Below are 26,554 nucleotides of genomic sequence, written 5' to 3'. Positions count from 1 at the left end.
ACTAGCAGCTTCACCAGTCTTGTTCACTCTACTGTTGTAAAGACCTCCCTGTGTAGTCATTGTATGTTTTCACAGTTTGCATTTAAAACACAAGTTTTGTGATAGAATTATGCCCCCAAAGCTTAGTGCAAGTCCTTTGGGCTCTAAGCCCAGGAATACAAAGTCCATGAAGTGGCTTAGTGAGAAAATTAAGGTCTTAGATAAACTTTGTGCAGGAATAGTTGCAGCCACTGTGAGCCAGGAGACCTTTAAGGATCTCAAATAGGACACGAAGCAGACAAGCCTGACCCTAAATTCACTGAGATTGTTTCAAGCGGATGCCTCCTTCACCATCTCCAATGGCATCTACCAGCCTAGAAGGACAGAGGGCTAGAGGTGATGTCAAGACTTCACCAGCCTCTCTATCTTCTTCTGACAGTAGCAACTAAGGTCCCAACAACATCTCCCTTTGTTTTCATAGAATGGCCAAGGTAGAAAGGTTTGCAGCAGTATAGTAACAATGCCCTCACACTGCTATCTGACACAGTGGAAGGTAAGATTCAGGTTAAAAAATTTTTTTAGCTTTAAGAATTGCATTTGCTGTACAGTATTTATGATACTGTAGATTTCATGTTATAAAAAATTAATATTGTCTCAAACCAATGTGGTTGTTTTTTAAAATTGAGATGTTAACATGAGAGGCCACAGAATTCTAGAGAATCATTAGTAAGAAAAAATGTTTTGCACATCACAAATGTTATTTTGTGTACTGCATTTTATGGGTTATTTCATGGTTACCGTGTTAGGGAAAGGATGTATTATTAGAATTAATATTCTGTTATTTTTATTTATTTATTTATTTATTTTGCGGGGCAATGGGGGTTAAGTGACTTGCCCACAGTCACACAGCCAGTAAGTGTCAAGTGTCTGAGGCTGGATTTGAACTCAGGAACTCCTGAATCCAGGGCTGGTGCTTTATCCACTGCGCCACCTAGCCACCCCCTTAATATTCTGTTATAAAGAATTGTATGCAGAAAATGTGTTTTCAGCAATCTCTAGCAAAAGATTATAGTTTTTCACTGCAAGAATCTAACCCCCTATTTCCTATAGGTTCAATGTATTTGAATTTGTATTTTTGACTTTTGAGCCATTTTCTAGGAACATTACCCCTGTGAAAGTTGAGGATTGACTATAGCTAACATAATATATTGTGCTTTAAGGCATTCAAAGAGCTTTACAAATATTAACTCATTTAATCCTCACAACATCCCTGGGAAGTAGGTGCTATTATTTACCCCCTGTTTTATAGATGAGGAAACTGAGGCAGATAATTTCTGCCTCAGTTATGCCTCAGTGTTACCCTAGAAAAGTGATTTGCCCAGGGTCACATAGCTAGTAGGGGTCTGAGACCAGATTTGAACTCAAGCCTTCTTGCTCCATTTCTAGCTTTCTACCTAGGAAAAAAATTTCCCTGTCCATCACTGATAACTGGGGGAAGATAGAAGGAGCTGATGGAGGGGAGACCTTCCAAATCAGTGAAAAGACTAGGAAACCATCCAGCAGTGTTAAAACAGATCTTACTGGTGTTCCTGCTTTTTTATTCTGATACCCAGACAAATGCTGCCAATCCAATTCCGTGTACCTCTTGGGCCCAGTGGTCATAGGCAACAATTCACATCCTGGTGCCAACTGAAACACTTAACACTTAGTTACTGTTGGAGTGAAACTGGGTTTGGATTTGAGATATAACAAGATGAGCCTAACTTTCCTTGCAAGTAGAAGTCACTAGAAATCACACATTGCTTTCACGGGCTTTCATCTTCCTTTGCCCTGCCCTCACCCCTCTCCCTATTCTCCTTTTTCTGCTGCCAAGCTGAGTGTTCCACATCAGGCTTTTGTAAAGAGCTGAGCACCTCTGATCCCTTCTTCCAGAGTAAGTTCTTACAACCTTACATGAACCCAGTGCTTAGTACTGGGAACATAGTAGGCACTTAATAAATGTTTATTGATTGATTGATTGAAACATCCTCAGCAGGCCCACCTTCATTTATATTGCAGTCTCAGAAGGTACAAACAAAGCCACTGCTCCCCAATCCAAAAAACACTTGCTTTCTCCATCTTCTCCTTGAAGTCTGAAATTCCTCTAACAGGAATTTTCAGAAACCGCTTTCCATATTGCTGCTTTTTTGTAGCTATGCTTTAAAAAAGAAATATACAAGGAAGAAATATATTCACTAAATTCCCACTAACATGTAAATGTGGGTACATTTCCTCTCCCCGGTACTCCACCTGCCTCCTTTTCCAGCTCCCTTTTATGCATTGTCTTTCTCCATTAGAGTGTAAGCCCCTGGAGGGAAGAAGTTGCCTTTATTTTGCTTGTATTCCTATGCCCAGCATTTAGAATAGCACTTAGCAATAAGTGCTTAATAAATACTTTGTCTAGCTAGGTGTACCCCAAATGTCTTGCCCCTGCACGTGTACCCCTTTCCCTTTCCCATTTTCCTTTACTTATTCTGAGAACAGTGATCAAACAAATCCTACCCACGTTTGCTTTTGGAAAGGGCACGACCATAGATTGTGCCTTGGTTCCACTTGCTGTCCCTGGGACTTCTCAATCAAAAACTCACTTACTTGGCCTTCAGACCACCATATATTTATGTCATGCTCCTCTATTAGGATATATGCTCACTGAAAGAAAGGACTGTCCCAATTTTGTAATTGTTTTCCAGAACATAGTAGAGTGCCTGGCACATAGTAGGTATTTAATACATATGCTTTCTCATAGTAAGAATACAGTAGATGCACAATCATTCACTAGAAAGGGATCCTGGGAAAGAGAAAACAAAATAAGCTAGAGCTGGGTCTGGAATCAGTGCTGAATGTTTTAGTAGAATAAAGCAGTGTTACAAGGATCAACCTGTATTTCTTTGTTTGTCATGGTTGGTCGTGGTTTTAGGGGGACAACTGATAGGGATATTATATACCAGCTTCAGGCAGGCCCTAAATTTTACAAATGTAGCTTTCAGAGGAACAAGAGGGGAAAATCTGTTGGACATTTAAGATGCCAAATGACTGCTCTCCATCATGGAGCCAACCTCTGCCCGCTAAATTATTTTTAACAGGGTGTAATTATATGTAATTTTCTTCCCTGCCAAGTTGGATCAGTCATATGCTGACAGAAGCATCTTTCCAAATAGGTGTCTGGGGGCAGGTCGAGAGGTTGGCAATTAGTATTAATGTGTCTTGTCAGTTTCTTCAATGATATTGATGTTGTGGGTTATGAAATTAATTCTGATTAACTTTTAAATTAATTGATTCAAAATTACTTTGCTTCCCCCCTGAGGTCCCTGAGTACAGTACTTAAGGTTAACACAATATAGAAAATGAAATTAATGCAATAGCTATTTCTTGGATTCCAGGGCTCCTTTCCTAGAGGCCACTTAGCACTGAAACTCCTCCCCTTATCTTTCTACCCCCAACCATTAGGTGTAAGAAAGAAATTATAAACATAAACACTATCAGGAGAATTATAGGCAGTCAAATATTGCTGCTTTTTTCCAAAGACAATAAAAGGAATCAGACAAAAATTTCCCATACCTACATGGAGACAAGGTATTATCACAAAAACCCTGTGTGTTTTCACATGTGGGAAACTTAAACAGGGACATGATGTTCAGGAAATCTTCTGCTTTCCCCCGTGATGAGATTTCACCTCTTTCTGAACTTGGCTATCAATTTATGTGCTCCCTTAGAAGCTGTCCATTTGGAACTGGCCCAAGTAGTCACGTTCTGCCCGTTTGTTCCCGGGTGAGAAGTAGATCCCAGGTGGGAGCTTGTGAGAAGGCAACCCAGGCCCACACAAACACCCCAGCCACAAGAAGAAGATAGAGGACAATACCTTTGCACTCAGGTTTGTCTCCTGTCCAATTCCCATTGGGCTGACAGAGAAGACTACTGGGGCCAATCAGCTGGAAGCCAGGATTACAGGTGAAATGGACCTCATGCTCCACCAGGTACTTGCTGCCAAATTTTCTCCCATTGGGTGGAGCTTCCAGAGCAGGGCAGAAGACTGCAAAAGGAAGGAGAGGTGAAATTACTTCAGTGGTGATCTAGGCCCCCAAAGAAGGTGGGATTAAACTGGGTCTGAAATAAATTTTATAGATTGAAAGGCAGAATGGAAAGGTGGGGTACTCTCTGAAAATCAGTAGGAATCGGTTTCCAAGTTAATCAGGAGAAATGCTGTTTAAGGATATGAAAAGATGGAAGCGAAGGTTTTGCCCCTGAGTTTGAGAATATGAAAATGACCAGGAAATTAGATTTGACAAACAGAATTCCAGAGCCTGCAGGAATTCAGAGGACAACTTCAGAGTCCATCTGGAGAAGCCCATTCCTGGACAAGGAGCCCTTGTGCAACATACTGGACAGGTGGCCATCAGGCCTCTGTCTGAAGACATCTAGTGAGGGAGGATCTACTACTTCCCAAGGCTCTAAGTATTAAGAAGTTTTTTTGTGTTTTTTCCCAAATTACAGTGTGATTTGTCAAAACAAATAAAAATGGAAAACCCAGAAGGGACTATAACAATAATATTGATAGTGGTAGTAGTAGTAGTAGTAGTAGTAGTAGTAGTAGTAGTAGTAGTAGTAGTAGTAAATACTAATACTAATATACTAATACTACGAATAATAAATAGTAGTAAATAATAATGGTAATAGTAGTGGTAGTAGCTATCATTTATATCAAGTCTTAAGGTTTATGAAGCACTTTATATATATCATCTCATTGGACCCTCAAAAACAATTGTGAAATAGATGCATTATTATTCCCATTTTACAGTTTGGTAAAATGAGGCATAGTTTGTTCTCTAGTCCACTGTCCTAAACAAGGTATTCACTAGGTATTCTGAAACTCTTCATGAACACACTCAAATTTGACATGGGAAATAGCAGTGCTTATATCTGACATACAAACTTTAAGGTCTTTTGATACTATAGAGATTGGCCATTGTGGCCTTAGTCAAGTTTTTTCAATTGTTTGTATCTATTCCCTCAATTATAAAGGGAAACTGATAATAGTTCCCCATGACCTGTCCCTAACTCATACATCCTGATGGAGTAAATGAAACCATATGAAAGAAATGCCTTTAATTCCTATTCAGAACGATGGAAACTATTACTGGAATCGTTAGATGATAGAGGTAGAAAGGACCAAACCTCTTATTTTACAGATGAGAGAACTGAGGCCTAAAGAGGTTTAAGAGACTTATCCAAGGTCACATGCTGAGTTAGTAGACTCAGGACTAGAATTCATATTTTATGTGCCAGAGCCTATTGATCTTTACATTACATAACTACACTGGATCCTAATTATTATCATCATAAGTAGAAAGGAATTCAAGAAAATACAATAATAAAGAAAGGAATTGCCACCTGAAGAGAGATGTCAAGAAGAAAGCTCTATCTTTACTGGCCAAAGGAAGTGTGTTATTTACAAGTCTTTTGGAGGCTTTGTGATTTTTAAATCTGAGCAACCCCAATTAGAGAAGGAAAGCAATGCCCCCAAAGCATTCCTAGGGATGGTCTTGGAATGCAGCCTGTCATGGGCTGGTGGTAGGGAGATGGTCCCATTAGGCACATATCCTTGGCTAATTCTGAGCAATTTGTTGATGCCTGCCCAGGTCTCTCAGCTACAAATTAAGGAGCATTTGGGGTGGTTGGGTATATAATATGTTGAGGGTGTGTAGGCACACATAGCCCAAATAATGTACCCACAAGCAACATCATTTTGGAATAGTGTCATTTCTGCATCATAACCAAACACCACCATAATGTCACAAGATATTGCTCTAATGTTCTTAGATAATTATCTGTATACATTTTTCCTATGGAACTAACTCCCCCCATAATGTCATTTCACTTAGAATTTTCAAGAGAGCAATTAACAGCTTTAGACAGATCATGACAGTAGTTCCTTGGGGAAAGTATGTCTAATTCTATGCTCAGGATGTTGAAATGACACCAAAGCTAGGATAAAACATAGGGCATCCTATTTGAGGAAGGTCACTGGTAGTGATTTGATCAGAGTTGGGAAAATTCAATTGAATTCAAACAACTAGATAGTATAATGGATAGAGTGCTGGTCTTAGTCTGGAAGATCTGTCTCATGTACTTACTTACCCAGATGTGTTACTGAGGTCAAGTGACTTACCCTGAGTGTCTTCCTTTGTAAAACAGGATAATAATAGTACATATTTCATAGGGTTGTTATGAGGATCAAATTAAATACTATAAGTAAGACACTATATAAATGCTAGCTATTACTATACAAGCATCTATCACATTCCTAATGTGAGGAATATGATGGATAAGACAGGTGGTTTCAATGACAGCAAGAATGGGCTTCAAGTCTTACTGCTGACATATACCGCCTATTCCTAGATTGATAGATAAATAGATAGATATATGGATAGATATAGATTTAAATATTAGTAGATCCATCTATCTAAAGGATAAATTGAACATAATCAACAGAAGGAAGGCATTAGCATTAAGAGGAATCAGGAAAGCTTCCTGTAGAAAGTGAAATTTTGTTGTTGTTGATGATGATCTTTTATTCTTGAAGAGGACCAATGACCTCACAGGGTGATGTATTGATTTGTACAAAGTCATCAGCCTCACTATCTCCTCTAGAGTCATAGGAGTTCACTGGCAAGATATAGGTTGAGAAGACTGGTGATGGCCCAGGATACAGTGTGCGACCTTGACCTTTCTAAATTAAGAAGTCCCAATTAAAATCTTACCTTTCCTGACTCTCACCTGGGAAAGGTGAGATTTTAGGTGGACTTGAAGGAAGCCCACAGTCTAAGATGGGGAGGGAGAGGATTCCAAGCAAGGTAGAAAGCCAGTAAAAGTATCTTATTCAAGGAATAACAAGGAGGCCAATGTCACTGGATCACAGAGTACATGAGGGTGCTCCCCAAAGGGGTTAAGAAGACTAGAAAAGTTAGACTTTGAACACCAAAAAGAGGATTTTATTTTTGATCCTGGAGGTGATAAAGAGTCATTGGCGTTTATTGAGTAGGGAGGAGGAAGGAGGGGTAACATGGTCAGACTTGCCCTTAGGAAGTGCATTTTGGCAGCTTAAGTGGACAAAGATCTCAGAGGCCACCTGGTCCAAACGCCTTCAACTGAGGCTCATGGAGGGTAAGTGACTTGCCCAGTGAAGACTACCCAGGAATTAAGTGTCAGAAGTAATATTAAACTTAGGACCTCTGACTGCATCCAGGGCTCTTCCTACTTATATATGCTGCCTCCTCTTTAGCAGATTAGTGTAGAGATGAACCTGGGTGGTTGAACTTTCTCGGCTTCTATGGTGAATGTTATTATCCTTTATCTAATACCTTCTCCTAATACCTAACATGGAATACTTTCTCCTTTATCTAATCAATTCTTTTTAAATAAAGTGTATCCTCATTGGTGAATCACATCTCACCAAGGCTCAGTAATACCTCAGAGGCAGAATTTGTTTTCTTCATTGAAGATCTCTAGTTCAGTTTGTTAATTACTTATATGCTGTGCATTAGTGAAGAGGTGTCTCCTGCAAATTATTGGGTCTTCCTTCCTGATATTCTTCCTATCCTATTTCCTACCATTTCTGATATCTGGCATTATAAATTAATGTGGGGGCAGCTAGGTGGCGCAGTGGATAGAGCACTGGCCCTGGAGTCAGGAGGACATGAGTTCAAATCCGGCCTCAGACACTTGACACTTACTAGCTGTGTGACCCTGGGCAAGTCACTTAACTCCAATTGCCTCACCAAAAATTAATTAATTAATTAATTAGTGTGGATGGTTTTCTCTTTCCCCTTCCATTTTTAATTTAAAGCCATTTTGATCAGAATCATGTCAATGGCTATATATATATATATATATATATATATATATATATATATATATATATATATATATATATATATATATATATATATATACATATATATATATATATATATATTCTTGCTAGCCCTTACCCAATCCCTAGTCAAGAGTCCATCATTACTGTATCTGAAGCCCTGGCCCAGGAATCTAAATTCTTTCCTCATATACCATCTTCTTAACCATTCTCTTCCTTTCCTTTATACCTTTCTCTTTTGAGAATCCTATAGTACCTTCAACTGGCAACCCCAGTGAAAACACCACCTGTATTCCAAAAGTCTTCAGGGTTGTGTTTTTTGGGTTTTGGTTTTGGTTTGTTTTTGTTTTTGTTTTTGTTTTTTGCTTAGGACTTCATAATCCCTAGAGATCCTATTTAACTTCTTTCTTCTAGTAGCACTTGCCCCAAGAAAATCCCTAGAAGTGAGCATTAGTACTCAGATTTGGCAATGATACAGTAGGCTCATAGGATCACTTCAGAGGCTATTTGGTCAAATACCCTTCATTTTATAAATGAAGAAACTGAGGTCTATGGCAGCTATGTGACTTGCCCAAGGTTACATACATACTAAGTCTTGGGGTGGTCTTCATTATATCATAGATACAGATCCCAGGAAACATACCTCCCCCTCATTATTCATATCATATGACAATGTCAACAACCCTTAGCAAGGAGTTACCAACCACCAAGACTTATCTCTTTCTTCTTTAACCAGTAGAAGATATTCTGTCTCTTAGATGAACCTATGGATAATCCTCATCATTTTGTGGAACAGGGAGAAATGCTTCCTTATTAGAAAATCTACATCCATCCTCTTTGAGAGGGTAGAACCTCCAAACAGTTATATAGTTCTGATGGTTTGGTGGTCCATCATCTTTCCTTTTTTTTTCTGTGTCCCATTTTTCTACCTTCCCACCACCTAATGTAGGTTTAGATAACCCTGTGCTCCTTGGATTCTTCAGTCTTTCTGATTCCTTCTTTCTGTAGTGTGACTTTTTTTTCTCTACAGGGACATTTCATTTTTCCTGATAAGCCTTAGTACTCTAGGATTCTTTAGAGAAGTGGTATCAAACTCAAATAAAAATGGGGGAGACCAAACCATACATAAGTATCCTTGCAGGCCACATATTGACTTAATTTTTAGATGTAATTTCTGTTTGATTGTATTTTTATTTATTTTGTTAAATACATTTTAATTTGGTTCAGGCCATACTTGAGAGTGTTATGGGCCACATGTAGCCCGCAGGCCATCTGTTTGATATCTCTGCTCTCATGACATTCTAACACTTTTACCTTTTGCTCCAACAAGGAGACTAATATGCCTTTCGCACAGATGCAGTTGTTATTTGGCACTGGAAAAGATACAAATATAGCACAATCTTGGGCCCTCGCTAGCATGTTCTCTTTCAAAGTTTCCATAGTTGGGATGCAGAAGATTTTTATGACACTAGACTTCCTTGCCTATTCCCTAGTTATTTGGCTTCTCAAATTGCTTAATGTGTATAGTATTGCCAAAGTTATAATACAAACAATAAGTGTTCTTGACTTTATCTTTGGAAATGTCTTCTAGAGAAATCCTGCTTTCATCTACATTTCTATCAGACATTATCTGTCTCCATCTTACCCCTCAGTTGGCCATTATCTTGGAAAAGAGCCCCAAGGATAATTTTTCCATAAAATGTCGCTCCTTCCTTCCTTCCTTCCTTCCTTCCTTCCTTCCTTCCTTCCTTCCTTCCTTCCTTCCTCCTTCCTTCCTTTCTTTCTTTCTTCCTTCCTTCCTTCCTTTCTTTCTTTCTTTCTTTCTTTCTTTCTTTCTTTCTTTCTTTCTTTCTTTCTTTCTTTCTTTCTTTCTTTCTTTCTTTCTTTCTTTCTTCCTTCCTTCCTTCCTTCCTTCCTCCCTCCCTCCCTCTCTTCCTCCCTTCCTCACTTCCTTCCTTCCTCCCTTCCTCACTTCCTCACTTCCTTCCTTCCTCCCTTCCTTCCTCCCTCCCTCCCTCTCTTTCTCCCTCCTTCCCTTCCTTCCTCCCTCCCTTCTTTCCTTCCTTCCTTCCTCCCTCCCTTCCTTCCTGCCTTCTTTCCTTCCTTCCTTCCTTCCTTCCTTCCTTCCTTCCTTCCTTCCTTCCTTCCTTCCTTCCTTCCTTCCTTCCTTCCTTCCTTCTTTCCTCCCTCCCTCCCTCCCTTCCTTCCTTCCTACAATCATGGTTAAGTGACTTGCCCAGGGTAACAGAACTAGTAAATATTTGATTCCAGATTTGAACTCAGGTACTTCTGACCCAAGGGTGGGTGCTCTATCCACTACAACCATTTCTGCTCCATAATTACCCCAAATTTCACTTATTTCTGGAAGATTCCAAGTTGCTTACGTGCACACTTAATGCTCTGTTACTTGGTAATTGAACACTAGCGGCATGAAAGAATGATCTGAGTGGTGGAGATGAAAAATCACTAGGAAGTTAGAAATTACTTTCTTTCCCCAAAGAGAAAAATATCAAACGAAGCACTGACACACTCTCTAAAACTATGGAATCATCAAGAACGGATCCCCTCTGGCATCCTCTGGCCAGTTCTCCAGCAGAAAGCTAAAAGCTTATCTGTGGAATCTGGACAATCCCAGAGATCATTTGGGTTTGGGGATATTTCTAACCACTTCAGTAAAGACTAAGGCAAAGAATTCAACCTTCGTATCAGTGAGCTTCTGTGAGATTATTTTCCATCTACTCTGTCTATTCCTCATATGTACACAGTTTGCAGGTTGTCTCCCCCTTTAGAATGGAAGTTGCCTTAGTCCAGGCATGGACTGGCCTTTCTTTGTATCCTCAACTTTTAATACAGTGCTTGGAACATAGCAAGAACTTAATAAATGTCTATTGACTGACTGACTTACGAAGCCCACTCAGATGGATGTATTTTTGGCCCAGGCAATCCAATTGACTTGTCTTGCATAGCTACAATTCACCAGCTCATTGTTAAGTCTTTTCATAGCTTTTGACTCTGAGTCTAGGCCCATCTCAATCATAAAATCCATGGCTTGAATGGACAGCTAAGACCTGCCATGCTTGGACTGTTCTACGTACAATCAGAAAAACAATCCAAAAAATCCTTGATTCCATGAGACAGGACAGTATGAAGATTCAAAGCATTATATTTTACATTTGAATTATGTACTCTTTTTATACCTTTTTTTTTTTGTGGGAAATGAGGGTTAAGTGACTTGTCCAGGGTCACACATCTAGTAAGTGTCAAGTGTCTGACACTGGATTTGAACTCAGGTCCTCCTGAATCCAAGGCCAGTGCTTTATCCACTGCGCCACCTAGCTGCCCACCAGTATGAACATTCCGTGGGCGTTCCAGCACTGGAATCTCTGAAGATTATTTCCAGGATGTTGTAGAGATTCCAATGTTGAAACACCAGAGCAAACAGATACCAGATATTTCTGAACATTCACACTTGGGGACTTCATTGTATGTTTCATGAACTCCAAAGACAAAGTACCTGCTCAGGGGACTGAATATTTGCTTTAATTAGAGCCAGGAGTGTGTTGCTCCTCTAAATGTTGGGGAATAGCGCCACTGTGTACAAGAGTACACAGTGGCGCTATTCCCCAACATTTTTGTTTTTGAAAGCAAAAGAACTTAGTCTTGTCAAGCTCTCTAAAGTTCAGATCACTTGTCTCTCTCTCTGGTTACTATGACATCAGTAAGATACATTTTTTTCAGCTTAAGGGAAAAAGCCAGTTTAAAAAAAATTAATTGATTTTAAAAGCTAGAGCTTCACAGGATGAGTCAATTCCTCAGGGGGGGAAATGCAGCATAATGTACCAGCACCTGCTCATAATTGTAACAAAGGAAGAAATGTCCTCTTGGCTTATCTATGCTGTGGGCACAGACTCCACAGTGTACCACTGTTCACAAAGGCCAAGGGGAAGGGTGGGAATGGAGCTGTGACAAGTCAACCACAATACTGGGTGGGGGAAAGGAAATTGCAAAATGGTGCCATCCTCAAGGGGCATTCTTTTCTCAGGAGTACACCCATCCTGGGCCATAGCACTATCATCATGGCAACAGGTCAGTGATTTCAGAGGAATTACTAAAATGAGAATTTAGTTCATAAGTCACAGGGCTATTGGATCATCAGATAATAGGAATCAGAACCACAAGACACCTTCAAGATAATTTAATCTAAATGCCTCCCATTTTACAGATTATCATGATTTTTTAAGTGCCCACTATGCCAAGGCCTACACTAAAGTTCTCCTCTAAAGCCTCCACGTGGAGTGGGGACCCTAAGATCCTGCCAGCTATGCTATCAGAGCACAAGCTCAGGAAGGCCCTAACAGGCCTTCTGTTTAAGAAACTCAGCTCTGCAGACAGACTGTATTGTCACACAAGTATAACTCCTTTTTTGAAAGCCTATGTCACCAAGATTATAAATATGATTACCGTCTCTTTAGGAGTATTAGGGACAGTAGGGTGGCACAGTGACAGATCAGCTCTAATTAAGTTCATAGAGGCTGATCACAGGCAGTCTAGCCTAAGGGAAATGATTTTTTTTCAGCCAGCCCAATTCATGAGCATGGAAAAGTTGTGATCTCTGAGGTGGAGAGAGTTCCAACAACAAAGTAAAGGGGCAGCTAGGTGGTACAGTAGATAAAGCACTGGCCCAGGATTCAGGAGGACCTGAGTTCAAATCCGGCTTCAGGCACTTGATACTTACTAGCTGTGTGACCCTGGGCAAATCACTTAACTCTCATTGCCCCACCAAAAAAAAAAAAGTAAGGACCTTTGTGGTATAGTTATGTGCAGAGTACTTCCACAGTTCCAGGGTATTTATTATTATTATTATTATTTCATTAATATTATTATTAATTAAAGATAATAAAATAATAGATAGCATGTATATAGAACCTACCATGTGCCAGGCATATGCCATGTGTTAAGTGCTTTACAAATATTATTTCACTTGACCCTCACCACAAGCCTGTGAGGTAAGTACTATTATTATCTCCATTTTACAGATAAGGAAACTGAAGCAAATAGAGGTTGAGGGACTTGCTTAAGGTCACATAGCCAGTAAGTGTCAAAGAATTAGAGGTGCTCTAGTCCGGGACTTCTTTAACTTTTTCTACACACAACCCCTTTTTGGTCGAGAAATTTTTCACAAACCCGGGTTTATAGGTATATAAAATAGGTATATAAAATAGGTATACATAACCTTTTACTGCTGCCAAACTTTTCTCAACTCCCACATTTGCAACCTACAGGTTAAGAAGTTAGGATCTAGTCCTACCCCCACATACAGATAGAGACAATAAGGTCCAGAAAGGTTAAGTTGGTAATTGGCAGACTAAAAATTTTAAACCAGGCCTTTTGACTGTTCCACTAAACCATGCTGTCCATGGCATGGAATCTGTGATAACAGAAGCAGGAAACTGCCTGATGCCAGAGTTTTTTCTTATCTTATTTCCTACTTTTTATTCACTTCTATTTGCTATATCAGGAGTCGGCAAACTAGAATTCAAGGGTCAAATCTGTCCTGCCACTTCTTTTTGAACAGTATACAACCTAAGACAAGTTTTTACCTTTTAAAAGAAAGTTTTGTTGTACTTATTGTGTCATATTTTGTGGGATTGGCTTTTACATTTTTAATACAGTTTTATTACATTTATTGTATTATTATATAATATTTTATTGTATTTATTGTATAGTTTCCCAACCCCTGATCTAGATAATGACATGTTTCCATTGCTGAAGGGGATAATGGGTACGTTCACTTCAAGGACAAGGGAGCTGTTTCAATCCATTGGGAAGAAGACACCAGAGAACTGATGTGCTAAAACCCAATACTTTTCACCAAGTTAGACAAGAAGCCACACGTTAGAGCTTTAAAGGACCTTACTGATCATAGAACAACTGTGTCATTTTACAGATGAGAAAACTGAGGTCAACAGAGATTAAGTGACATGATGAAAGGCACACAAGTAGTAAGTGAGCCAAAATTTAAATCCAAGTGCTCTCTTCATTATACTACCTCTTCTTCAAGAGCAGGAAAGCTAAAGGCCTATGGAAATATAATAACAAAAACATTCATCATCATCACACATTGGCATAGCAATTTAAGGTTTACAAAAGCACTTTCCCTCACAACATCCCTGCAAAACAAGCAGATAGGGCAACTGAGGCCCAGAAAGGTTTATTTTGCATTTGTTCCCTTTCAATAAATGTCACATAGCTAGAAAAGAGAAAAGCCAGGATTTGAACCCAGGTCTTCCTACTTAAGATCCATTGCTCTTTCTACTGCACCAGAGGTATTTGGCAACATCCTCAAAATTGGGTCAGTGATTACAAGGACCACATAGGCTACCTTGAGAAAGAAAAACAAATTTAAAGTTTTCATAGTACTTGAAAAAAGCCACGGATGCTAGTTAGCACCACTGCTTTGCAGCATATGGTAGCTGGTTTGCCAGTTTACCTGCTGGGACATCTGGAAGGGCTTTGTTCACAGAATTCTGGAGCATAGTCAGCCGATTCTTCATGTTGCGAATACCTTCAGTGAAACGGGTCTCTTGGCCCTTTAACAACTGCTGCATTTGACGGATAGCGGATAGGAGCTGTTGTTTATTGAGACAGTTCTGCAGAAAGAAAGGGAAAGCATTTGGGTCAGTCCAAAGGCCATGTACTATGTTTCTGAGCATTCCCTCAGTGATCTAGCCCTGTTTGTAGCCAATATAGCCCCAAACTACACTAGCCACAGGAGAGTCAATGTTACTTACATACAGCTGTCTTCCCTTCACACTGCTCCTGTTGCTTTCAATGTTTGTCAGAACAGGTCACCAAAACCATCCTACCTTGTGTAAATGGCTTACCTCCAACTAATCTTTCCAAGAAAAAACAACATACCAATCTTGGGAAAGTAAGCAAATAAAGCTGGTCATACAATATTATTAGATGACTGGGAATCATTTTGGATGAAAGATAATCAATGCTTTCATATGTCAGTGACACCACGTTCTTTCCTTCAGCCTACCCCAATACTCTGAAAACTGAATCTGAGATGAGCTTTTTCTTTCTTTCCTTTATGGACATTTAAAATGTTAGATTTTTTTCCTATTCTAATGATAGAGACAATATGTAAATAATTAGATCCATACAGATGGATGATAATATGGGAGAGAAAGGTATTAGTGGCAAGAAGGGCAAGAAGAAGTAAGATTTGAGCTGAGTGTTGAAAGAAGCCAAGGAAACAAAAAGGTAGAGGTGAAGAGGAAATGCGTTCCAGGAATGGGGAATAACCAGTTCAGAGGTGGTCAAGAGGCAGAGTATCATGTTTGAGGATTAGCAAGTGGCCAGTGTAACAGGACCATAGAAAGCAGAGTGCAATCAAGTTTAAGATGATTGGAAAAATAGGAAGGGGCCAGGTTACAAAGACTTTAAATGCCTTACAAAAAGTTTACATTTGATCTTTGTGGTAATAGGGAGAACCTAGAGTTTATTGATCAGGGAAGTGACAGTGACAGACCTGTTTTCTTAGAAAAAATCACCTTGGCAGGTGAGTGGAGGATGAATTGGCAGGGGAGAGACTTGAAGTAGGGAGACCAGCTAGAACACTATTGTAAAAGTATAGGCAAGAGCTGATCATGGCCTGATCTAGGGTGACAGGGTAAGAGAGAGGCACATAAGAGATGTCATTAAGGTAGAAATTCTAAAACTTGGCCATAGATTGGATATGTGCGGTGACTTTGATGTGAAATTAAGAATAACCTAGAGATTGTGAGCTTGAGTGACTAAGGGGATAGTGGAATTAGGGATGGGTTGGGAAAGAAAGACATTGAGATTTGTTTTGGATGTAAGTTTGAGATGCCTATAAAACATCAGTTAAATATGCCCAAAAGGCAGGTGGTGATACAAGACTACAGCTCAGGAGAGAGACTAGGGCTGGATCCATAGATATGGGAATCATCTACAGAGAGATGAGAGTTGAACCGATGGGAATTGATGGATTACCAAGTGAGATAATATAGAGGAAGGAAACTCAGGACAGAGCATAAGGGGAAGACCCATGGTTAATGAAGCAAGACATTAATAAAGAACCAACAAAAAAGACTGAGAGGGACCATAAGACAGATAAGAGAATCAGGAGAAAGTGTCATTAAAAACTCTAGAGAAGAATATCTAAAAAGAATAGCAAAACACACTTTGTTAAATGTTTTGCTAAAATCCTGGTATATCACATCTGTTGCATTCCCCTGACCTAGCAATTACATCAAAAAAGGAAATTAATTTAGTCAAGCATGACCAACTCTTGATGAAGCCAGGCTCACTCTTTGTGATTGACATTTCCCCTTCTAGATGTCCACTAACTATTCTCATAATACTTCTAGAATTTTGCCAGCTATTGACAAGTTCACTGGCTTATAATTTTTAAACTCCATTTTCTTACTTTTTGTAAAAATGAGGACAATACTTGTCTTCCTCCAGTCCTTTAGTACCTCTCTTGTTCTCCATGATCTTTCCTTTTTTTTTTTTTTTAAGTGAGGTAATTGGGGTTAAGTGACTTGCCCAGGGTCACACAGCTAGTAAGTGTTAAGTGTCTGAGGCCGGATTTGAACTCAGGTACTCCTGACTCCAGGGCCGGTGCTCTATCCACTGCGCCACCTAGCTGCCCCTTCTCCATGATCTTTCAAAGATCAGAGGCTCATAGATTTAGTTGGAAAGGACCTTAGATGCCATCAAGTCTAATCCCTCTCATTTTACAGATGAGGAAATTGAGGCACAGAAAAGTTAAGTGACTTCCCCAGACTCATACAGCTAGTAAATGTCTGAGGTGGAATTAGAACTCAGGACTTGATGACTCCCAGTCCAGTTCCTTTTCTCCTGTACTTTGCTGCCATGCTAACTGTAAACAGCTCAGCTATCACAACTGCTAATTCTTTTAGTACCTTAGGGTGAAGTTTATCTGAGCTTGGTGCTTGAACTCATTAAGAATAGGTAATAGAGGATGAGTAATGCAAAAGCTTGGCAGAAGGAATTACAGACAAGCATGATGGCTTTGAAATCTACATGTTGAATTTATTATACTTAAAAAGAAAATGAGCCCTCCATAAGAGATCCACAGTTTCATATACATTCCTCTCCTTCTGTTCTACTCTATATATGGACATTCTGAATTTAATCTATTTGGCAAATTCAGAATAAAAGTAAAAGAAAATTTTGTATATGTGTGAGAATACACACATGGAATGTTTAACATGGCAAATAAGGAGTTAATAGTAAAGATTATTAAGGACATAGTAAGATCACCTAGTTGCCCTCAATGAGTTCAAGTTAATCACATATTTTTCTTACATTTTTAAAAATAAAAGTTGATGTTTTCTTTATATATCTACCCAAGGCTCTAGATATCTCCATTTTTCCATCATAAAAACTATTTCTTTTCTATCTCCGTCAATTCATTCTCAAAAACTACCTATTCCTCTTCAGTTGTCTTCCCCAAACCATTAAAATTCTGCTCTCTCCAAATCTATAATACATCATACTATTCCCAACTTCCTCTCCTTTGTTATCAAAAACAATTAAGAGATAGCAATCTCTTCCTCAGAAGGTTCCCATCATTTCTTTCCTAGTAACCAGTTTTTCCTCATAGGATTATTAATTTAGAGATGGAAGGAGTCTTAGAAGCTATCAAGTCTATAAAATAAGGCAGAAACAACTCAAGTGACTTGGCCAGGGTCACAAAGCTAGTAAATATCTGCAGTGGGATTTGAGCAAAAATCTTCCTGAATAAATGGCCAATATCCTAAACACTAACCCCTCCTGCCTCTGGAGAACCTGGTCAAGAATTGAAGTTATCCTATCTGGTTCTTTTACCTATGAAGGTGAAATTATCACTAAGACAAGCCAAGAAATTATTAACATCTATTTTCAGAGCTAGAGAATATTTCTTTACAGATTTTCTTGGTTTATATATTATATTTGGCATGCCATGGTCCTGAGAATATTCACCAGATACTTGATAAAATAATTTTGAATTCAAGTCAAATTCTATGATTTCTAGTGGGAAACAGAGGCACAATAATAGTCTGGAGGAAACCTAGAGAAATATGTTGCTAACAAGGTCAGACGGTGCAAAAGCTCTGTTCCCATCTCTCTGGACAAGGTTTGCTCTGGTTCCATGAGCAAACCATTCAGCTTGGTTGTTTACAGAATGAACAGGAGGTGTGAGTCAGTTCTGCAGAGCCCTGAGCCAGGAGGCTGCCAGTTGTCAGGGGGGAGGCTGCTAGGGAAATGAGAAGGATGTGGGGTTTCCAATGAGGAATTTCCAGTTCTCTTGTTGGATGATTATTGGCAGCAGCTGCTTTGAGCCTTGTTACTCCCTGAGCTCAGAGAGCTTAGTGAGAATTGAAAAGGCTTAGGCAAGTCGCCACACAACCCGAAAGAAAATAATTTGATGGGCATAAACCTCCAACCAATGTATTTGTAAGCTAGAGTCTTTTGAAAGTAACTAAATAATTAAACTTATATTGGAACAACTTGATTTTATTATCAAGAAGTAGGTGGTGAGATTTGGATATCAATATGCTTTCTGAGAAGTGGGTCGTGCCACACATCAGTACAATGGAAGGAGCATGGGAACTGGCTTCAGAAGACCTAAATGTAAAACCCAGTTCTGCCATGAACTCGTGGTGTCATCCTGAAAAAGATAATTCACATCTCTGTGCCTTGGTTTCCCTCATTTGTTAATGGTGGAATTGTTCTGGGTCAGTTGTTCTTGAACATGTTTTTTGCATGGCACAGTAATCTTTGCTGTGAAGAATCATGGCACCCTGAACATTTAAGATTGAAACCCAACAGGAAAGTCAAGAGATCTGCATGTATGGCAGCTTCCCTTTAGTAAGAGCAGCCATTTTAATTGTTTTTCACAAATGCAACATTTGACATGCTTTGAGTTTAGTGCATATGTGTCATGGGCAAGTTTGACACATTTTGCAAATGCTTTGACAGGCTGTATCAATGGAACGAGTCTAAGAAATGTAATAGGGATAAAACTAAAATCCTACATCTGGTTTCAGAAAACCAATTGCTCCAGTATAGTTTATATAAGGAAAATGGGACTAGAAAATAGTTCATCTGAAAGAGACTTGAAAAAAGGACATTATATCCTTGTAGAGTTGTAATGTAAATGAGGGATTGGATTTCTTTTGCTTAGTCCCACAGAGGTTAACTAGGAGCCATTTATGGAATTTGCACAGAGGCCAATTTAGAGTCAATATGGAATAGAGCTCCCTGACTATTTAGGTCTATACAAAAGTAGAATAGGAAACCTCCAGAGATCATGAGTTCCCCATCACTAGAGGTCATTGATTTAGAGCTGGAAGTAACTTCGGAGATCATACAATCCAACTTCTTCACTTTTCAGATGAGAAACTGAGACAAATAGAGGTTAAATGACTTGCCCAAAGTCACACAGGTGAAACGTAGCAAAGCAAAGATTTGAACCTAGATCTTCTGATTCCCAATCCAGCACACTTTCCACTATACCACACCACAGTGTCTAAAGACAGAAGCTAGGGGGAAGCTAGGTGGCACAGTGGATAAAGCACCGGCCCTGGATTCAGAAGGACCTGAGTTCAAATCCAGCCTCAGACACTTGACACTTATTAGCTGGGTAACTCTGGGCAAGTCACTTAACCCTCTTTGCCCCGTAGATATGGATAGATAGATAGATAGACAGACAGACAGATAGATAGATAGATGATAGATAGATGAATAAATGAGTAAATAAATAAGGAAAGAAAGAAAGAAAGGAAGGAAGGAAGGAAGGAAGGAAGGAAGGAAGGAAGGAAGGAAGGAAGGAAGGAAGAAAGAAAGAAAGAAAGAAAGAAAGAAAGAAAGAAAGAAAGAAAGAAAGAAAGAAAGAAAGAAAGAAAGAAAGAAAGAAAGAAAGAAAGAAAGAAGCTAATGGAAATTTTGTAGATGTTGGGAGATCAGATGGCTTATGGTGTTCCTTGCAATACTAGGGATCTATGTTTCAATGGCATTACTTACTATTTCCATAATTATCTTTCCCACCACTCACACAACCAGTCCTCACTCTTAACACCCACCATATATTAGGCTAGAGAGGATTAGGTATCTGGACAAATGGTGTTCTTTGCTAAATTAACTGTGTAACTTAGCTACAAAAATGTCAGTTAGGCAGTCTCCTGCAGTCTATGGTGATGTTCATTAGCCTTTGGACTGCAGAGTGTGCTGTGGCCTTTCAGATGGAACTATTCATTATGTCTAGGAGAAATGGCTTTCACAAAAGGGAGACAACTCCCTCCTTATTATTAGATTGTTGTTAACAATTCAGTCATGCCTGACTATCCGTGATCTCATTTAGGGGTTTTCTTGGCAGAGATACTAGAGTGGTTTGCCACTTCCTTCTTCAGTTCATTTTACAGAGGAGGAAACTGAGGCAAATAGGATTCAGTGACTTGCCCAGGGCCACACAGCTACTAAGTGTCTGAGGCCAGATTTGAACTCAGAAAGACAAGTTTTTCTGACTAGAGGCCCAGTCCTCTATCCACCATGCCACCTAACTGCCCTGTGATTTGGGGTAAGAGCCAAAAACAGATGTTGAACTGCAAATGGAGTTTGCATTTATCTACATACAAGATCTTTTTTTGTTTGCTTTTTAAATTTTTATGTTGTTTTTTTTACAGGGCAACGAGGGTTAAGTGACTTGCCCAGGGTCACACAGCTAGTAAGTGTCAAGTGTCTGAGGCGAGATTTGAACTCAGGTCCTCTTGAATCCAGGGCTGGTGCTTTATCCACTGCGCCACCTAGCTGCCCCTTACATACAAGCTCTTTAGACAGTTTGTAAAGTTAGCTTACCAGAGAACTTAGCCCATCATGGGGTTTGACAATAAACAATGAACTCTCTTCATTTATGTTGATGACTGACTTGAAAAATGACTAAGAAAAAACAGACAACATAAAAGTAAAATATCTATAAGAGGGAAAGACAGAAGTTGACCAGCTCTTTTTAGGAATGGTTCATGTTCTTTTTTGAGGCACCATGGCAATATTTCAATAGTAGATGTTGTGAACTATCATGAGATTTTAAAAGAAACAAAAGAAAAGTATTAGTCCCCATGGGCCTGGAGTCAGGAAGACCTTATTTCAAATACAGCCTCTGACATTTACTAATTATGTGACCCTGGGCAAGTCACTTCAACCTGTAGGCCTCAGTTTCTAATCTGAATGAGGTGGAGAAGGAAATAGCAAACCACTCCAGTATCTCTGCCAAGAAAACTCCAAATGGGATCACAATATGTATGAAAGAACCGAAGGACAAACCTGAAAGAGCTAATCATCTGCCTACACATAGGACTTTAGGCACCCCAACTTCAGTTTCCTCTTATGTAAAATGAAAATGTTGGATTGGATGTCCTTTGAGGAGCCTTCCGGATCTTAATATATGATCCTAGATATTCCTAATGAATACATTGATTAAACTAAAGAAGAAAAGGTTAAATGGCTTATCCTGAGATATACACACAGATTCAGCTATAACAAGAGTCCAAAAATAATGAGATTTTAAGTCATAAGACTTTGGTTTCAATCCTACCTTTGCTACTTATCACCTATGTAATCTTCATTGAAGTTCCATTTTTTTTCTCTGAAAGATTATACTCAGTTTTGCTGGGTAGGTGATTCTGGGTTGTAATCCCAATTCTTTTGCCCTCTGGAATATCATATTCCATGCCCTCCAGTCCTTTAATGTAGAAGCTGCTAGATCTTGTGCTATCCTGGCTGGGGCTCCACAGTACTTGAATTCTTTCTTTTTGGCAGCTTGAAATATTTTCTCCTTGACCTGGGAGCTCTGGAATTGGGCTATAATATTCCTAGGAGTTTTCCTTTTGGGATCTCTTTTAGGAGGTGATTGGTAGATTCTTTCAATATCTATTTTATCTTCCATTTCTAGAATATCAGGGCAATTATCCCTGACACTTTCTTGGAAGATGATGTCTAAGCTCTTTCCTTGATCATGGTTTTCAGGTAGACCAATAATTTTCAAATTATCTCTCCTGGACCTATTTCCAGGTCAGCAGTTTTTCCAAGAAGATATTTCACATTGCCTTCTATTTTTTTATTCATTTGGATTTGCTTTATTGTGTCTTGGTTTCTTATAAAGTCACTGGCTTCCATTTGTTGAATCCTAATTCTTAGGCAATTATTTTCTTCAGAGAGCTTTTGTATCTCCTTTTCCATTTGGCTTTTCAAGCTGTTGGCTTTTTTTTCACGTCTTTCCTGCATCTCTCATTTCTCTTTCCATTTTTTCCTCTACCTCTCTAACTTTATCTTCAAAGTCTTTTTTGAGAGCCTCTATGGTCTGAGACCAATTCATATTTTTCTTGGAAGCTTTAGATATAGGGGCCCTGACATTGCCATCCTCCTCTGAGGGTGCCCCTCGATCTTCCTTGTCACTAAAGTAACTTTCTATGGTCCTCACCTTTCTCTGTCTGCTCATCTTGACTTTTAGCTCCTTAAAGTGGGGCACTGTTTCCAGGCTGCATTGTCCCAAGTTTCAGGGGGTCCCAGGTGGTATGATTTAAGGAGCTGCAGATTCTTCACTCACCTGGACCTTTCTCTGGTCTGTAGATAACCCCAGGACAACTAGCTAATCGACCATACAGCAAAACTTTGTGTGCTGTGGTTGTCAGCTTTGACAAGCCTGTGCCCTTCTCCCACCTGGGCCATTGCTACTCAAGCCTACCTCCTGGTTCCCAGCAGGGGTGAAAAACCGAAGTTCTGTCTCAGCACCAGCAGAGACCTCTGTAATCTACCCCCTTCTAAGGGCTCAGCCCTCTCCCCAGACTGTGAGCTTAGTTACAGACAACACTGGCACTGCAGCTGATTCAAAGACTCTGGGGATCTCTTTCTCTGGCGAGGCCCTCCTGGGACTGGATCTGTATCAGGGTGACTGTGGACTGTCTTGGCACATCAGCTCCCTCCTTCTGACCTTCCAAGCCATCCTTGGTAGGAAAATTATCTTAGCACATTCTTCTGTGGATTTTGCTGCTCCAGGAATTGTCCTACGGCATTACTTGGAGGTTTTTTGGAGTGATCGTGTTGTAAGTTCAAGAGCTCACTCTACTGTGTGATTTTCTTCACCTATGCAATCTTGGGCTTATGACTTCTGTTGGCCCTCTCATCTTCTCTGCTACCTGATCCAGGAGTGGAAGATCTGACATGATCATTATCAAGGCCTCTGACCTCCATTCAAATAGATCCTTATAAATTTAACAATATTGAGTAATGGTAATGCTGGCAAGGTGGGAAGGGGCAAGGCTATAAAAATGCTAAATATCAAATAATTTACATTTGATCCTATAAGAAAGAAGGGAGCCAATGGAATTTATTGGGGAGGAGGGATGATTTGGTTAGACCTATGCTTTAGGATAATCACTGCCGGCTGTGAAGAATGGATGGGATCAAGGCTTGAACCAGGGTGGCACAGTATTGATGCTGGAGATATTATGGACTTAAAATGAAAAGATTTGGCAACTGACTGGACATGAGTTGAGACTGAGGACTTAGTTTGCAAATCTAGGTGATTGAAGGATGGTTATAACCTTGACAGCAAGAAGGAAGCTTGGAGAAGGGATGTGTTTACTGACATGAAACAGGGAAATGATGAGATGTTTTGGAAATATTGAGTTTGAGATGCCTATGGGATATTCATTTTCAAATGGGTAATGGGTAGTTTGTGATGGGGAATTGGAAATAGGCTAATTGTAGAATAGGTAGGTGTGAATAATCTGTATGGAGATAGTAAAACCCATAGGAATTGATGAGGTCACCAGAAGAAATAGTGCAGAAAGAAAATAGAAGAAGGTCCAGTACAGAGTTTGGGGGACACCCAGCCTTGATGGTCTTGACATAGATGATAACTCAACAAAGGAAACTGCAGAGTGGTCGGGAGAACCAAAGAGAGATGTGCCATGAAAAAACAGAGAGAAAAAAGTATCTGGGAGGGAAAGTGGTTATGGATCAAATGCGGATAGGTCAAGAAGGGTTAGGATTGAGAAAAGGCTATGAAATTTGGCAGTTAAGAGATTACTGGTGACTTTGGGGAGAGAAGCTTCAGTTGAGTGAAGAGGTTATAAGCTAATATTAAAAAAAGGAGAGGAAGTAAAGGCATTAAATGTAGACTGCTTTTTCAGAAAGTTTTTGCTGAAAATAGAGAAAGAAATAGAGACTGATATGGAACAAAGATGGTGGGATGAAATGAGGAATTTTTAATGGATGGGGGAGATTTGAGTGCGTTTGTGAGCCATCAGGGAAGGAAGACATAGACAAGGAGAGATGAAGATAAGCTGGATATAAAGTGTGCCCTATACCCTATTCTCTTTTCTTTCATTCTCCCTTTTAACAGTAGTCTCATCAGGTTCCATGGGTTCAATTATCACCTATTCAAATGACCCAAATGAATATATCCCACCTATTTTCTTTCGTGAACTGATAATATCAATTCTCACTTGGCCATCTCCATCTAAACTTCTCAAATTCAGGTACTAATCACCTCCTTCCCAAACTATTTTTTTGGGGGGAGGGGCAATGAGGGTTAAGTGACTTGCCCAGGGTCACACAGCTAGTAAGTGTCAAGTGTCTGAGGCTGGCTTTGAACTCAGGTCCTCCTAATCCAGGGCCAGTGCTTTTTCTACTGTGCCATCTAGCTGTCTTCTCTTCCCACCACCCCCCCCCCCTCCAGCCCAATGCCTCCTCAGTTTGGTGTTTAAGTCCCTTCACAGTTTGGTCCCAACTGACCTTCCTAGTCTTATTTCAGATTATTCCCCTTCGTGTAGTTTCCACCAAACTAGATGACAAGTGCCTCTATCTTTTCTCTCTGCGCCTTTGCACAAACTGGTGTAAGGGAATGTCAGATTTAGGAAAGGTATGAGGCCATTTCATTGATGGATCCAAATCAGCTACCATCCAAATCAGCTTAAATGGCTTCCACTGGAACCTTTTGTGTTATCTCTGATAAGCCAGGAAATGATCTTTGCTTTGGGGAGGGTTCCAGGTGGCTTCCATTGAACAGGAATTTCTGTCAGCTAAAAGCTGTTTATACTACACCACACACACACACACACACACACACACACACACACACACACACACACGTAATATTTCAGTGACCACTGGGTCCTAGGAACAACTTTTCTTTCCTTCTTGGTTCCCATCAATCATGCTAACTCCAGATTACCTTTCTTGTTTAACATTCCCATCCTTTACTGTTTATATACTTTTCCTATTGGAGCAGAAATAGATAAATGTGGCTCAAGAAAAGAAGGTAGTAACCCACACCTGTAATCATTGCTGGGACTGGTGGATTGATTGAGTTTGGTCATTTTGAGCAGCTGTCAGACTGTTACTGAATGGGCGTCTGCACTAAATACATGATCCCTCCGGAGAGGGAAGAAGTACAGGAGGGAAAAATCAGGAAAAATCTTCCCAGTTTATCAGTATTGGGATTAGGCCCATGACTGGCACTTTGAGCCTGGGGAGGAGAGTTAGGGAGACCCAGTCTCAAAAAAAAAAAAAAAAAAAAGAAGGGAAGGTCATTTTGTGGAAATCACAGGACTCAGATTTACTGTACAGAATGTGAACTCTGAGATGATCATTTAACAATACAAAGCTTTTATAAAGTCACCAAGGGACTAATTCAGCAGGCTTCTGAAGCTTCCCAGGATTTTAGTACATATTAGGTTTTTCACATGACCTAGCCAAGAGGTCCAAAATAATGAAATGCCTCATGCAGGAATGATTTCCCATAGATTTCTTTCATTTCTTTGTGAAAGAATAATCCTACCTCTGAGATTAAAGGCAGAAGTCATAATCACTTTGCAGCTCCTTTGTAGCATGACTTTGTGGATCGGAGCCCACAACTCATGCTAGCCTTTTTCCAAGTCAGAATTATATTTCATTTCAGCATTTTTTTTTAAAATAGGAAAACAGATGTTTTGATGCCTTTAGTGTTCTTTAAAAGAGCCAAACACACTTGCAAAATGTCTACCTTGAAGCCAAGGGTTTAAAGACTTTGGAGTCTGAGTCATGTAGGAATTGTATATCTTTTCCCCAGCAGGAGTCTCTTTCTTTCTTTCTTTCTTTCTTTCTTTCTTTCTTTCTTTCTTTCTTTCTTTCTTTCTTTCTTTCTTCCTTCCTTCCTTCCTTCCTTCCTTCCTTCCTTTCTTTCTTTCTTTCTTTCTTTTTTTCTTTCTTTCTTTCTTTCTTTCTTTCTTTCTTTCTTTCTTTCTTTCTTTCTTTCTTTCTTTCTTTCTTTCTTTCTTTCTTTCTTTCTTTCTTCCTTTCTTCCTTTCTTCCTTTCTTTCTTTCTTCCTCCCTCCCTCCCTTCCTTCCTTTCCTTCTTTCTTTCTCTCCTTTTCTCTTTCTTTTCCTTTCTCCCTTTCTTTCTTCCTTTTTTAAAATGTTGAACTGCTAAGCCAGAGGAGTGTTATAACACAGAAATCTCCCTTTCCCTTATGATTTTCACTGCCAGAATTCTCAGAGTTCCCAGGAGAGCCCTCCTTCCCAACCAACCCCCCACTCAAAAGAAACAGAAACAGACCATTCTGTGAAAAGGGAAAGACTGACTTGTTC

At 39.6% G+C, this 26,554-nt stretch overlaps 1 protein-coding gene across 1 annotated transcript in view; it reads right to left on the bottom strand.

Annotated features, from left to right (window-relative positions):
* The window catches only part of FBLN7 (fibulin 7), a 74,642-nt gene that overhangs the window by 18,239 nt on the left and 29,849 nt on the right, over positions 1–26,554 (bottom strand). Inside the window, exons 2-3 of the mRNA XM_043987935.1 lie at positions 14,379–14,538; positions 3,878–4,048 (exon numbers count right to left, since the gene is read on the bottom strand). Of these exons, the coding sequence (XP_043843870.1) occupies positions 3,878–4,048; positions 14,379–14,538 (331 nt within the window). The remainder of the gene's footprint in view (positions 1–3,877; positions 4,049–14,378; positions 14,539–26,554) is intronic.

Source organism: Dromiciops gliroides, chromosome 2 (assembly GCF_019393635.1).
Source record: "Dromiciops gliroides isolate mDroGli1 chromosome 2, mDroGli1.pri, whole genome shotgun sequence".
Taxonomy (NCBI): Eukaryota; Metazoa; Chordata; class Mammalia; order Microbiotheria; family Microbiotheriidae; genus Dromiciops; species Dromiciops gliroides.
The sequence above is the reverse complement of the archived record's forward strand: the minus strand, read 5'-3'. Positions and strand labels throughout refer to the sequence as shown.